General features: G+C 38.6%; 1 protein-coding gene across 1 annotated transcript; it reads left to right on the top strand.

The window, feature by feature from the left end:
* The first annotated feature begins 703 nt into the window (after positions 1 to 703).
* prkaa1 (protein kinase, AMP-activated, alpha 1 catalytic subunit) lies at positions 704 to 14,801 on the top strand. The gene is made up of 9 exons (XM_085359920.1): positions 704 to 880; positions 2,704 to 2,845; positions 4,470 to 4,563; positions 4,859 to 5,003; positions 8,629 to 8,716; positions 8,864 to 9,088; positions 9,280 to 9,793; positions 9,981 to 10,107; positions 13,795 to 14,801. The coding sequence occupies exons 1-9, from the start codon at positions 784 to 786 to the stop codon at positions 14,076 to 14,078; spliced, it is 1,716 nt and encodes a 571-aa protein (XP_085216046.1). The 5' UTR covers positions 704 to 783; the 3' UTR covers positions 14,079 to 14,801.
* Positions 14,802 to 15,841: the final 1,040 nt, after the last annotated feature.

The following is a 15,841-nucleotide window of genomic DNA, read 5'->3' as shown; positions in this document are numbered from 1 at the left end:
CAAACAGTGCTGTGCACTATCTACATTAAAATGTTCCTTCACTTGTACAGTGTGCCTTAAGTATAAACCCACAAAACCTGATTGTGTCACCAGGCAACAGAAATCTGTGGATACAATAACCCTGTTTAATTTGCCCTTGCTGAAGCGGCATTATTGTAATTTGGATAGTTTGGACTGGAGTGCAGCTTTTGTTTATATACTTTTTATGAAGTTAACAAGGTTTGGGAAATATATTTGAGACGATTATGAGAATGGTTTCTTATGAAACATAGTTCACTGTATTAATGTATTTCTAATGTATTTAATCCTGATGGTATTTTGTCAGTTTTTAAAATCTTTTTTATGTTGTATTTAGACAGATAAAAATAGGGCCCCAGTAAGAGAGCAGCCAGAAATCCTTTTTATATAGGCAGAAAACTGCTGACTTTATCCAGAGTTTCCATAGTATTTGATTGGGCACATCATAATTTATCAATCTCATATATTCCTAAAGCACATTTTCTCTCCTTTCACTTCCTGGCCCTGATTTAGCCTATACGGTAGAATTTCCGGCCAAAACAAGTTTACAACATGAACTTCACCCAGATTAACAATTTCGGAGTTTATTGAGAGCATTTAAATGCAACATGTTACGTCGTTGACGAGTTTGACGAATCGCACAGGAGCCGGGACGCCTCCCACCCTCAGTGTTGAGCGGAGCCGCTAGAGTGGAGAAACACATAGCGGAGTCCGGTCCATCTCTACCGCAGCTAGCTAACCCCGCAGCAAGGCCACTGCGGGAAGATGGCGACGGAAAAAGTGAAGCATGAAGGAAGAGTTAAAATTGGACATTACATTCTCGGAGACACTCTCGGAGTGGGGACGTTTGGGAAGGTTAAAGGTATGTGTAACTGTCTCAGGCGTTTGTGCATCCTGCCAGCTGCGAGACGGTGGGAGAGGGAGCTTTTAGCTTAGCTGCTAAGCTAGCATACTAGGAAAGCTAACTTGTCGCAGTGCTGGGGAGGCAACACACTTGTTGTCGCGTTATTTTCTGAACTTTTTGTGTGTGTGACAAAACGCAGGTTTTAGAGCATGTCGTTGTAGTTTCTAAGATAAAGAAGACACTGCAAGTTTTATGAAATTGGGCTGTAGCTGGTCACATAGTTTGCCATTTAGCGTCGGTTGCGTTGCGTGCTAGCGAGCGAAGCGCTTGTTGAGACATACACCGGGAAGTCAGCCCTCGTCATTGATGTTTCCGCAAGCAAGAGTACATTTTAATCGGTAAAGTACGGTTTCCTCTCTCTTGCCTTTAAACCCAACTCTGCACTACATTTATTCACAACTTCGTTCCCCACGAGTCGTATTTGTTGCCTGTTTCAAGCATTCAATGTTATTTCTGAAATTTCGATGGAAAGAGTTGGACAAACTCTGCTGAATCTACGCCCACTTTGTCAGTGCACAGGGCTGAACGCTTAGAAGCTTAAGTCAATATACAACTTGAGTTGTATCAACACGCAATGGACTAAAAACCTGTTTTATTTCTTAAAAGTAATCGTGTCTGTGCGTTTTGTTTACCTTACAGGCTGTTCTGTTCAGTAGAAACACTGAAACCACAATATATATCGAAATGGAGTGGAACCACCGCAAGCTGTGTGATCGGTTAATTCCCAATGAGTCACCTCCCAGCTCTCAGCTATTTGTTGATGTTGAGGGAAAAGAGCTAGAGTTGGTGCTGTGTGATTATGGTCTTGATTACTACCGACACAGCTGGTAAATCAAAACCAGCTGTTTGCTAACTCCCATGGGCAAATGCGCTGTCTTCCCACCATCCATTGAGATGCTATCTTTTTGTATCTTGTGCGGCTTTTTACCGCTTTCAGTTATGAGGACTCTGTATTTGACCTATTTGCTCATGTATTGACTGTGTATCCCCACTCATCTTTACAGATCATTTAGCATGTGCTAGGATTTTTTTCTTTTTTTTTTTAAATATAACTTTCAGCTGGAGACTTTATAAAGTAGAGATGTGGCGTTCAAAGACTCTTGAATTTACATATTTGAGAGAATGCTGACACAGCAGATAGAAGTAAAATTTGCAAACTTGTTAGAGGTTTTGGTTAGCTTTGACTGATGTTTAGTAAGTATGTGCCCTAATGTTGCTGGAAGTTGTTTCAAGATTGTGCGTGGCAAGATTTGCTTCTAGAAGGACTTTTGTTTCAGCATTAGATTTATCACACTCAGTAGGCAGCCAGTTTCAGCAAAAAACAAGAGAACTGTTTTACAGTCTTTCCATAATACCAAATGACAAAGCTATGCTTTGATATGCTTGAGTGATTGAATATGGTTGACTGAAAACAAAATACTTTTTTTTCCCTTTCTTCCATTTTTTTTCTTTAATTTGAATGTTTTTATTTTTTTTATATTCTTAAAATTGTGATAGGAGGTGGTGATTTAGATCTCCCATTCCTCACACTGACTTCAGGATATTGGTCCTATTGCTGCTGTCCTTCATCCACCATGCTGCCTTCTGTTTCCAAAATAGGTTTCACCTCTAAGATTCGTAGCATGTCTGGTAACCTTTATCCTAATAGTGTAAACAACAAATTACACCTTTCCTTAAGTTGTGTGAAGATGCCTTGTTTTGCATAATACTTCACCATTCCCTATTTTATATGGCCTTGGTTGTAATAGAAATGCTCCATCCACTCTCTTTCTATCCTTCAGTGGGCCAACATGAGCTGACCAAGCATCAAGTGGCAGTGAAGATCTTGAACAGGCAGAAGATCCGCAGTTTGGACGTGGTGGGAAAGATTCGCCGGGAGATCCAGAACCTCAAGCTTTTCAGGCACCCTCACATAATTAAACTGTAAGTCCTAGATTACACCCTGCTTGCTGCTCCATAATCCCCTTGCCACCACATTAATGCCACCCACTGAGCTATTTTCAGGCCTTTATAGTGTTGTTTTAGAATGCATCCATCTAGGACAGTATCTGTCTGACTCAGTCCACTCTCTCTTCTGACCTCTCCCTATTGTGCAGTATTGACTGTTTCGTTATTCCCTCAGTTGGTCTTTCATTTTAACGTACAAAAGTGCACTGGCTTTGCCTTTGTTGTGGGTAGCTGTGTAGCTTGCTCTGCTGGTATTATTGTCAACATCTGGTAGGCTAAAACAGATAAGTGTGTCATTTCAAATGAGTAATTTTTTAATGTCATAGTCTGAGCTGACTGTGCCATAATGTTCTGGTGCTCTAAGCTAAACTTACTATTTGACAGTTGTCAGGGGACTTCCTGTTTGGTAAGGGAATGTTCACAGACTTGAGGCCACAGTTACAGGGTCATTAAACTGACTGGGGGGGGGGGGGGTATAATTGCCTGAAATACCCGTTCCATGTTAAAAAATGTAAGCTATGTCTGTGTGTCTACGCATGAGAGACTGATTCCATCTTTGGCAGGGTGCACAGACCACTGGGGCAAAGTACATAACATTGTCTGTCTAGCGGGGATAATAACAGATCGAGTAATGTAACATAATACTGCTTCATTTTTATTGATGGGATGTTTTCTGCAATTGCAACACATCAGATTCACAGTTAGTGAACATCTCTAACATCTGCTGAGCTACAAACTGCATGGCAGACATTATTGCCTTTGGTTTTATCCAGCATGGTAGTGCGTATGTTGTGTGTGTATTGGATTTACAAAAGCTCTGAATGTTTTCTTAAAATATCTTAACACTGTCACATTGTCAATGCATTTTTTGTTGTTGTTGTTGTTGTTGTTGTTGTCTGTATTTAAAACTTGTAAAATCTGAGCTTTAGAGGCTGCACACAATGTGGTTTCTGGGACTTGCTATCAAGAATTTCTCCTGGTTTGATTCTACAGCTTGATAATGGTTATGTAAAACAGCAACAGATGTGGCTTATGTGCAAAGAGAGCTACACAGCATTTTAGTGCAAATAGATGCAGGTATGATGAATGCCACTAATGGACTGCAAGTATGCAGTGGAGTCTAACTCATAGCTCAGTCTGTTGTCTGTCTGGCAGCAGAAACATAAAAATGCTCAATTGTTTTTGTATTATATTATAATATTCAACATTTGCACAAAGTGCTGCTCTCATACACTTTTTTTTTTCCAATACTGAGCACACCAATTTTCTTCCATGGCAACTAAGTTTCTTCCTGTTTGTGAGGAATTGTTTTTCTTTGTTACAGGAAACCAAAAATTAGATGTGTTAACAATCTCCTGTGGGTTGAACTGAGCTGCTGGTTGATTAAATTACTTTGTTAAAATTAATCATAAATGGGCTAAAATAGACCATTGGCAAAGTAACATTAAAACTAAAAATTTGAGTCAGCTGTCCAAAACTAAGCACATATTCCGATTATTCTTTGTAATAATTATTAAATGGTAACAGACATGTCTAAATGTTTTCTTGTATAATACCTTCCAACTCCTAATAACCCACATGACTTGTGTTTTGACTGTAGGTATCAGGTTATCAGCACCCCTACAGATATCTTCATGGTGATGGAGTATGTCTCAGGGGGAGAGCTCTTTGACTACATCTGCAAAAATGGAAAGGTACTTTAGGACTGGAAACTTGTATATTGATTCCAAACTTCTTTAACCCTTTCCATCATTTCATGTTGCACAGATGTTGTGTAGTTTATCATTAGTGAGATAAAGATAACGCAGATAAGTATCATACACTTGTCATCATCAGACTACAGTGGAGATAAAGTAATCTTTGAACTTTGTAAACTGTGAAGGCTGAAAAAGATATTCAAAACACAACATGAGGTGCTGCTTAGTCATCAGTGATGTTCTGACTGAGGAAGGAAAGATCACACCTAATGAATAATTTCTGCTTTGACAGTTGGATGAAAAGGAGAGTCGACGACTGTTCCAGCAGATCATTTCAGCAGTAGACTACTGCCACAGACACATGGTGGTACATCGAGACCTTAAGCCAGAAAATGTGCTGCTTGATGCGCATATGAATGCTAAGATTGCAGACTTTGGTGAGTAGTTCTTGGACTTGAATCGAGAAGTCTCAGCAGGAACCACTGTTTTAGTTTGTTAATTATACACACATTAGTAATAGTAATTAGGGCTGTTCGATATAAGAATATATATCGGATGACGATATAAAAACGGCTATCGTTTAATTTTACGCTATCGTTTGTTTCGTGGTGTCGCAAAATAAACTGTTTACGGCAATATTTTTTTCATCGTTTTGATGGTCACTGTAGTGGCTATATTAATTTCTTAAAGTTCTCTCTTTCTCTTATATTCAATATAACTACACTACGGACGGACAAGCGCCTGTATTTATGCGTTGTCTTTAGCAACAATGACTGTAAAACCACAAACTTTTCACAATAAAGCTCAAGATCCTGTTGAGACTTTTCAAAATAAACTGAATCACGTGAAAGAGTATGCAGAGTATTTTCGGATGAGAAGCAAAAAAGAGCCGTCAGTAGAGCAGGGCGATATGACCAAAAATATTTATCACGATATACATTTGAAAATTTGCAATAACGATATAACTGACGATATAATTGACACCAGACAAAATACTTTACAACTCCTCAACTTTATTAGTGCAAAAAACCCCCAAAAAACATCAATGTATTTTCTCTTAAACAAGCAGCTGTTTTTTGTTTTTTTTTAAATGCGCATTAAAGTTATATAAAAATTTAACAGTGCAAATGCAAATTCCTTTCTGACAGTTTAACCAAAAGGCATTTCCAGTGGAAACTGGCCGGCATAACCGTATATAATATCCACAAAACTAAAAAAAGAGGTTATACACCACAGTACGGTAATATTATGTTGAAGCACAGTACGTATCACTCCGCGAGGCTCCTGCCTACGATAGCCATAATGCTCCAACAATCCATCAAGCGGTGCGGCTTCGTAGCTTAGCAAAGTTGTACTAAAGCATTTGACAGATTTTTCCAGCACAGTCTACCAAATAAAATCGTTTTGAGGTCAGTAAACACAACCAGAATTCATACATAAGGCACACGGGATTATAAGGGGCACTGTCGATTTTCAGAAAAATCAAAGGATTGATTTTAAGTGTGCCGTATTTTCCAAAACAACATGGTAATAACGACGGCCCGCTAGCATGCGCTACCAAAAATAGTCCTTTGTTGTGTATCTGACGGACGAAAGCTAAACCAGTTCCACACCACTGAAGTTGCAGCATTTTTACAAACCAGTTCTGGTTCATCTATTTCATTTAACGATCCGCTTTCGCTCTTCTCATTCTGCGTCGCCGCTATGTGCGTATGTAAACAAAGGCACTGCGCATGTGCATTTTACCCATATTCTATTGCGATATTTCATTTTCCTATCGTTGCCCAACATTACACCGGTATTATCGTGAACGGTATGATATAGCCCAGCTCTAGCCGTCAGATGCTAAAAAGTAAACCTTAGACTCAAACGTTAGAACAGGCTTTTCCCTGCACCACGCCGTGTAATAAATACTCACAAAGAAAACGGCAGCCGTTACAACTTATGTCTAAAAAATGTATCGTTTCATGCATTGGTTAAAACACTCGACTCCAGCTACATGACGCTCAGTCGGAAACACTTCACGCAAGTCGAGCTGCCCGAGATTCACAGAATTTACAAAAAGAATTTACATTTTTGTGATTTTTATATCGTTTCGGACGATAGATGTCTTATATCGGGATATGAGATTTTGTGTCATATCGCACAGCCCTAATAGTAATGATAATGTTTAGAGCACTTTCATAAAAAGTCCTTTCCAAAGCCAAGAATAAACAAAGCTAAAAGCAAACACAGTAATAAATAATTAAAACACCATAATCCATAACTGAAGCATAAATAAACAAAAAGACAATAATACCCCAAGAACTACATACAATAGAAAACAGGTGTCAGTTGAACTTGACAGTCTAATGTCAGACAGAAGGCTTTTCCATAATGTTAGGGCATGATATAAAAATATGTTGTTTTCTTAACCTTTGGGACCTTCAGGACACCACTCCCCTGAGAGTGTAGGGGACCTATAGGTACATATGGTCTCACGAGATCACTCGGGTAGCTTGGTGCTCTGCTAGTTAATATTTTATAAGACTGCAGCAGTACAAAATCCATGGTGCTGCAATATGAACCAACTGCAGACCTCTAAAGATTTTCTTGGGCAAACCTCACAGTAAAGCATTGCTATGATGCAAGATGTCACAAAGACATGAACTAGAACCTTGGCGTCCTTGAGCGCCATCATATGTCTGATTGTAGCCATTTTTCTCACCAAATTAAAAGGCAAATTAAAGGCTCTGATCAAAAAACAACAAGATTCTTACCAAATCCTCAGTGGATCACACAGTCATCAAAACACAAAGACAACTGGTCATACTTATGACTCACTCTTGCCATTCCAGTCACTGACATCTCAGTTTTAGCTGAGTTTAACCCACTGGTGCTGCATATTATTGAAAATAAAAGTGGGCCAGGGACTGACCCTTGTAATCAGATCAATCAGATCAGAAACTTTATTGTCATTATCACAGGTACAATGAAATTAAGAATGTTCCCCGATCATTGCATGTAGACTTCATACTTAATAGTGCACGACACAGAAAATAATTTAAAGCATATATTGAGATCTTTCTGGAAAGTATGGTCTCAACTGTTGACACACCTGAGATGACATAGTGTTTCATAAACCTGTTCTTAAGTATTTTGTGGTCCACTGTTTCAACCACAGCGCTAAGGTCTAATAACAAGAGAACAGAGATTGAGTCAGTCCAACACAAGTAACAGATCATTTACCACCGTTAAAAATGCCGATTCTGTAGAGTCGTTAACTTGAAAGGCAGACAAATCATATATTAACTAGTATTTCACAACTTGATTACAAGTTACTTTCTCAAAAGATTTTTACAAAACCTCCAGATTTGAAACAGAATTTCAAAAAATTGTCCTCCAAATCTGACTACATTTGGTATTTTGATGGGTTTTTAGTGTGAGCTTTTACCACATAGGTTCATAATCCATGAGCAGATTCCAGGGTTGTTTAGTGTGAGCATGAAAACACATTCTAATAACAGTTTGTTATTTCAACGATCAATCATTTCTGGCAGTAGTGTGCCAGAAACATAAAATATGTTTCAGAAAATCCTTCATACATTCCTTAAATTTGGCTAAGCAAATATACAGAACTACATTCAAGACTTTGATAATATTAAACTATTCTAGTGTGCATTGGTTGTTATTTAACCTGCAGTTATTCCAAATTATTTTGAATCTTTAGTAAAGTATTTTTGTCACTCTTCTGTTAATTCATGAATCATGTTCACCATTGCTACCAGTGAAAAAGACATTGTCTCCTTGCTGAGAGGATGAACTGCAGTAAGTGGAGAATCTTAAAAAAATGGTACAGCTAATTATAAAGCAGCTTTTTTGGGGGGCCGACAGAAAACGAAACATTACTGCTTTAGTATTTTTCACGTTAGTTATATACTTAATAAAGCACTTTAAGCTAAAACCAAACTAGAATAGTTTGAAACTGCATTAAAAACATTAAATGTTTATGTGAGGTAAATAATTGAAGTTGTTGTGTTTTGAAAAGTGTGCATATTATATAATAGTTAAAATCTTTTGCAGGTTTGTCAAACATGATGTCAGATGGAGAGTTCCTCAGAACAAGTTGTGGTTCTCCAAACTATGCTGCTCCTGAGGTCATCTCAGGAAGGTAATGGCTTATTTTAAATTCTGTTTGGTTTTTTCTTTTCTTCTAATGATACTTTACTTACATTTCGAAGTGAGACAGAAACACAACTCAAAAACACAGCCTAGTTAAAAATAGATTTTGTGATTCTTTCTTTTTACGCCTCCTCAGGTTATATGCTGGACCAGAGGTGGATATTTGGAGTAGTGGGGTGATTCTCTACGCCTTGTTGTGTGGAACACTTCCCTTTGATGATGATCATGTGCCAACACTTTTTAAGAAGATCTGTGATGGGATCTTCTTCACCCCACAGTATCTGAACCCTGCAGTAATAAGCTTACTGAAACACATGTTGCAGGTGGACCCGATGAAAAGAGCCACCATCAAAGAGATCCGGTAAGCCTGGCGGAGTATTTACAAAGTCAAAAATCCTATAGGCTTTGTTTTGTTTTTGTTTGTTTTTGGTTGTCTAGATTGTAAATCACATTATTTCATGATGGCAAGGGACTGTCTGCGTAGAAAATTAGTTCTGTTGGTGCTGTTTGCATTCATGATCTTTTAACTACCAAAATGATTCTTCGCCACAGAGAGGACGAGTGGTTCAAAAAAGATCTGCCAAAGTACTTGTTCCCTGAGGACCCCTCCTACAGCAACAACATGATCGACGACGAGGCCCTGAAGGAGGTTTGCGAGAAGTTTGAGTGCACAGAGGAGGAGGTCCTTGCCTGCATATACAGTCGCAACCATCAGGATCCATTGGCTGTTGCCTACCATCTCATCATTGACAATCGTCGCATCATGAGCGAAGCCAAGGATTTCTACTTGGCATCTAGCCCTCCTGACTCTTTTCTAGATGACCAACACCTGACTTCATCAGGTGCAGCGATAGTGAAGCCTCACCCTGAGCGTGTACCTTTTCTCGTGGCGGAGACTCCTCCCAGGAGTATCCGTCACACACTGGATGAACTGAACCCTCAGAAGTCCAAGCACCAGGGTGTTAGGAGAGCCAAGTGGCACCTGGGTATACGCAGTCAAAGTAGACCAAATGATATCATGACCGAGGTGTGCCGTGCAATGAAACAGCTGGACTATGAGTGGAAGGTAAGGAAGAAGAGGGACAAGATATAGGAGGAAAGGCTTAATATTTACAATTTTAAAAAAAATGTAGTAAAATGTAATCTCACAGTTAGTTATTGAAGTTGGATTGTATTAAAAGTTTAATAAGCTCCAGGTGTACTTTTTAAAGCATCACAAACACACATTATCCTTCCTTTCAATAATTTTCTAGGTTGTGAATCCATACTATCTGCGTGTGAGAAGGAAGAATCCTGTTACTGGGATGCTTGCCAAGATGAGCCTTCAACTGTACACAGTGGACAGCAGAACCTACCTCCTTGACTTCCGTAGCATAGATGGTAAGTTTCACCTTCACTAGTCTGTAGCAGTAGGTGAGGAAACAGTCTGCATTTAGATCACCACTCATTTGCATAAGCACCCGGCAGGATACACTGATAAGGTTACATAGCTAACCTGTGTATGGCTCAAATATTAGAGAATAAAACACATGAAAGATCATACACGAGGCCGTTATTTGTGATGATTCAAAGTGCACCATTAAATCTGTGTCATAGCCTGACCCGCACATTCCCAGAAATGTAACTACATATGACGCAGATGTCAATATCTGTTTATTGATTAGCACATGGATTATACCACAGGGAAACAAGATGTAATAGAATGTAATTACATGCTGTGCAGAGGCTAATATTCTGCCAGTGTAGATGCCTTTGTGTCTCATTTTATTACCTCTGGCGATACGTGCATAAACTCAAGGTCAGTTGTGAATTCCCCTTACTTTTATTGAAACACAGGAAGATAACTGTTGTTCGAGATTTATTAGTTCCATGAACTGCTCGGTTTCAATTATGATGGCAGACACACCAGCAATGTTCCCTCTAATTTTTCACGTGTCTGAGCGAACACACAAACTCCCTGAGCGATCCCTTGGACCACTGTGAGCGACAGCAGATGTGTTTTTTTTTTTGTTTTTTTTTGTTTTTTTTTTTTTAATAAAGCTCTGACTTATGAGTATGAATCTGTGGTCTGGGAGAGAGTCCTGTAACTCTCTGCCTGCAAAATATAGTATATAATGACCAATGTTGGGCAATTAATTATATAGTTCTTCAAAAAAATGACTGAGTTATGCAAACAACAACGTTTTTTGTAGCTTTTTTTTTTTTTTTTTTTTTAAATGCAGCCAAGGCGTTTTTTTTAAAAGAAACATTTCAAACTATTGACAGAACAATCAGCTGTTCTGCATCAAATCTGATGCCACACAAATTATTTGTGCCACTCGAAAAAATAATTTCTGTCCACTATGAGATAAAGGAGAACAACAGCCTGATACCTGCAGAGACCTTGCCAGCAGTGCGCAATTGCGCACGTGCGCAGCTTAGAGCGAACATTGCACACCAGCATACAAATGCAAACAAGGACAGGTGGGGATTCAACACAGTACTGTGCAAAATGAGGAAATTGTGTTAAAGGGCAGTAATAACACATCAGTGTTTGGGCATTATTTGACTCATGAAGCTCAATGGCAGCAGTACAGCATGTGTTGTAATTTACCGATGGATCAAGTTTTGATTGCTTGTATTGTAATATATTTAATTTTTAAAACTAGTCTCATACAACTTACACTCAGTTTTGCAACATTTGACCAGTTAACCTAGATCTTCAGGTAAGCCCTTTACTCAGTTCTCTGTATCTTCGGTGTTTATCTGGATTTTGTCCTCTAGTATGCTGCCTCAGTGTGGAATTTATAAATGATTAACTCATGGATGATGGTTTGGGAAGTCTGTGTAGGTGTTTGGCATTACCTCAAAGGAAAACATGAGATTGAAGAGCTGTTGTGTGCTTCTGATACATCACAGGCTTTCCATTTAAAGTATGTGAAGCTTTGGCTTTGGGCTACAGCAAAGTCCATCATTAAGCTTGTGTTTATCTGAACTTATACCTGATGACTCAGAAATATAGAAAATATTATGCTGATTGTTAACATTTGTCTATAACTACACATAATTAATCGCATGGATTTATAGCTTAGCTTAATTTAGGTTTTAAACTATTTGCGTGATAGTTTAGCAGCATTTCTTAAATTAATCATTTACCTGCAGTAATATTTGTTGCAGGTCTTAACAAAATTATCTGGGAACTAAGTTTGAGAGACTGCAAACATATTAATACATATTAAATGGTTTGATCAAGCAAGATTCGGCATTGTTAAATGTCCATCTGGTGGACAACATGGAGGACTATGAGAGAAGTTGTAAAAAGTATAAGCCATCAGCAGCTGTATCAGTGCAACAGTCCTGCCTCCTGTTGGGAACCTGGGTGCTAATGCTGTTAGCAAGTTCATAATAGGACTGCTGTAGCAGCAGCAGTTCAGGCACAACCAAATTGGGCACAAATCGGGCACCAGATCAGGAAAGTTGGATGCATCCTCTGACACTGCATGGGAAGGAAAGGGATGTGTGAATGTGGATTACAAGAAAGATTTTCACCTATATATACAGCACTTGCCTCATTTCTTTATATTTTGCTTCCAAGCAGCGAGAGCTTTTTTGTGTAAGGGGTCTTGAGCAATAGTTCTCCAGGATTTCTGAGGGTTTTTCTTTGGACATTGGCTACTTTTTTACTCATTTGAAGTCCAATCCCTCTGTCTTAGGCTACGTCCACACGTACACGGGTATTTTTGAAAACTGAGATTTACCGTTTTCGTTTTCAAAAATAATCCAGTCCACACATAAAGGCAGAAATGAAGGAAAACGCTGCTATGAACATGCCAAAGCAGCAGGTGGCGCTAGATTCCTAACCGTGCAGAAATGTTGGCCAATCAGAAGTCTAGAAGCCTCGTGGGGAAAAGTAAACAAAGCTGGGGCATAGAAGCAGAACAGAGTCGTATGTGTGGAGGGACAGTAACTGTGTGTATATGTAAGCATTTAAACATTGCAGAGAGTACAATTAACAGTATTGTAGAAATTCATTTCACCGAAACAATAACGTGGCGCAAAAATATCCACCCTGGCCGGAGTTTTTAAAAATCTCAGTTTTCAGTGACCAAAAACGCCGTTTACGTGTGGACGAAAGGTGCAAACGCATAGAAAAATCTGCGTTTTCAAAAATACGTGTGGCTTAACATTTTGTTTGTTAAGCCATTTAACACTAACCTGTGACTCATTCAATCACAGAAAAGGGACCGAGCTCAAGAGATAAACAAATAGTTCCAGCTATTTTTCCTGGCAAATTATAAAGAAATGAGGGCTGGCTCAAGACCTTGACTGTTTGACACCTCCTGTCACTGCAAGTGTGTGTCTAACACCCCAGATTATAATAATTTGACCAAGCAAAGTGGACATTGGGACTGCAGTAATCTCATAAAATTATCACGGTCAGCAGTATTTTGATCGAGAAAATTAAAATACAGTTGTATGCAGTCTGTTTCCAGCATTAAAACTGGTACTAACAAAATGCATAACCACATTCATAGGAGGCAGGTCATGCACCGGCAAATATAGCTGCATTTAGAATATGTTCATTTTAGAAAGCCGATTAGCTTATATTAAAATTTGTTTACTGGTCAACCCCTCATGAACCAAAGGCTTTTTATCTCAGTAAATGGTGGCTAAGAAGAAGTCAGTGAACAGAGATGTATGTGGGTGTTAGAGCCATGGACTGTGTAGCCACAGCTGCTTTGAGAGGAAATGGTGAACGCTGCTTTGGCTTGTGCATATTTCATGAACTGAACCCAAAATTGTTCAAACTCTGGGTGTCAGGATGATCTGGGTGTCCGCAGTGCAATATCTATATTACAGTTTATTAGGTTAAAAGGAAGAAAATAATCTTTATTTTTGACTACAAAAATCTTACACTTTATCCCTAACCTAAACAATCGACTAAGTATAAACTAGTGATTAATTTCACTGTTTACAGCAGTGTCTCTGTGGCAGGAATTGAATTGAGTATTTTCCAAGACTTGTAGATACCCTAGTGATACCCATTGAACTTCTTGTGTTTGAAAATCAGTTTGTCTTATTGTTCAGATGATATGTTGGAGACAAAATCTGGAAGTGCTACCCCTCTGCGCTCTGGCTCTGTGGGCAACTACCGGACCGCTATTAAGAACGATGTAGATGGAGCAGAACTTCCAGGTACACCTAGTACCGTGCACCCCACCAAGACTGGAGAAGGCTCTTTGACGTCATCGTTGACCTCATCCATCGATTCCACAGGAGGCGGGGACAATGCATCTGTCCCTCGACCAGGAAGCCACACCATCGAGTTCTTTGAGATGTGTGCAAATCTTATTAAACTACTTGCACGATAGCTCGCAAAACAATCGCTAGCCTTTTTCTCCCTCTGAGTGTCTTTATAGCAATAAGCATGCAACTGAATCGTGGCTCAGTTCATCCCGGCTGAGGATGAAGTGATTGTTCCATGGCACTGATGCAGGTTGGTGTTCCCTAAGCTGAAGGGATGTATACTGAGCTGACTGGGGATGCAAAGGGTTACTGGGGGAAAGACAAATGACTAGCTGATTAATTAGCTAGGACAGAACATTTAGGAACGAGGGTTTTACAATTTCCTGAACAACTTAATAGCAAGCGTCTACATCCAAACTACACATATGCGCAAGTGATTACACTGAATTTTCTGTACTGTAGTCAGGTGAGCACTGCTTTTCAGTACAGAGAGCAAAATCACATTCTTACCTGTACAAAAGGAAGCCACACATGGAGGTTGGGGGTTTGGGTGGCAGTCACGGGATGCAGGAAGCACTTTTGCACAAGTTTCTTTTATTTCCTGCTGCTGTTGTTTTTTTTGTTTTGTTTTTTTTGGGGTTTTTTTTTTTGGTTCTTTTCAGTAGGGATCTGAGAATTGGTGCACATGTTCCGAAGCGTTATATATAACTAGGGTGGGCAAACCCATCACATTCATTGGAGTCTGAAGAAGTTCTGTGACTCCTGTATTTCTGTCTTGCGTCAGGGACTAAAGAATGCGTTCATCAAATTTATGTTGGGTTATTATTATTATTATTATTATTATTATTTTTTAATTCTTTTTTTAAGAAATTGTCAGACTAAATTTCATGGTTTTGTCCTGTTGTAAAAATGTGTTTTTGAATTTGTCTGTCCCCACCTTTTTATATATAAAGACGTAAACATATTTATCAGTGCATTAAGTAGGTGGAGTGTTGGTTGTAAAGGAAATTGATTTTTTTCTTTCTTTCTTTCTTGCAATAAGATCTATTGCTGGATGATATATATATATTATATCATTTTTTTTTTTTTTTTTTTTTTTAAACAGTCTGGCTTGTAATCATAATGAATTTTATTTCATTCAATCAGTTATTCTGATACACGATTGTCTTTGTATTTAACTTTAGACAGCTTTTTCCCACGACAGTCAAAATCTAGAACTATAACTTTCCATGTCGCATTAGAATGACAAGTTGATTTTTACTTATTTTCTCTTATTTCTTTAGTGTTTTTGTTTTAGATTAATGAATACGATTTCAGTATGATTACTAAGTGAAATGCCTTTTGCCTACATTTGTTTTGTAAATGCCATCACACATGAATAGGCCTCAGGGCTCAGTGAGTAGTAGCAATTACATGCAGCGCGTGGACAATGTCTGTTGGTAAGTGAATACATCCACAATGTCATTTTTGGACATGTTTTAATTTCCTGTACATTCCCTTGAAGTTTGACCTTGTTAAAGGTTTTATGTTTTTAAACCTGAAACAGACTTATGAGCTTTGAATGACATAGATCGGGGAGGTAGATCGCACTTCTGGTAACTTGCAGGCTCACAAAGTAGAGTTGGATATGTCTTTGATTATAAGTGTGATGTATCTCATTATCCATTGCCTCTCCGTGGTCTTAAAGTTTTAAGTTATGCCTGTTTGGCTGCCTTATCATTATCAGTACTGTTTATCAGTTTTATGTCAGTAAAAGTTGGAAATTGTGCCGGTCAGAATTCTTGGTGCTGTTTTTGCGGTTTTGAGGATTAAAATAATCTAATTACACTTTCTTTATGGTTGGTTTATTCATTTTTCTAGGTGCTTTGCATTACCAAAAAGGGAAAAA

This window comes from Diplotaxodon limnothrissa, linkage group LG7 (genome assembly GCF_057381915.1).
Source record: "Diplotaxodon limnothrissa isolate DT_005_m linkage group LG7, D_limnothrissa_male_GT1.1, whole genome shotgun sequence".
NCBI classification, from domain to species: Eukaryota; Metazoa; Chordata; class Actinopteri; order Cichliformes; family Cichlidae; genus Diplotaxodon; species Diplotaxodon limnothrissa.
Note: the sequence above shows the minus strand (reverse complement) of the source record. Positions and strands in the feature narration are given on the sequence as shown.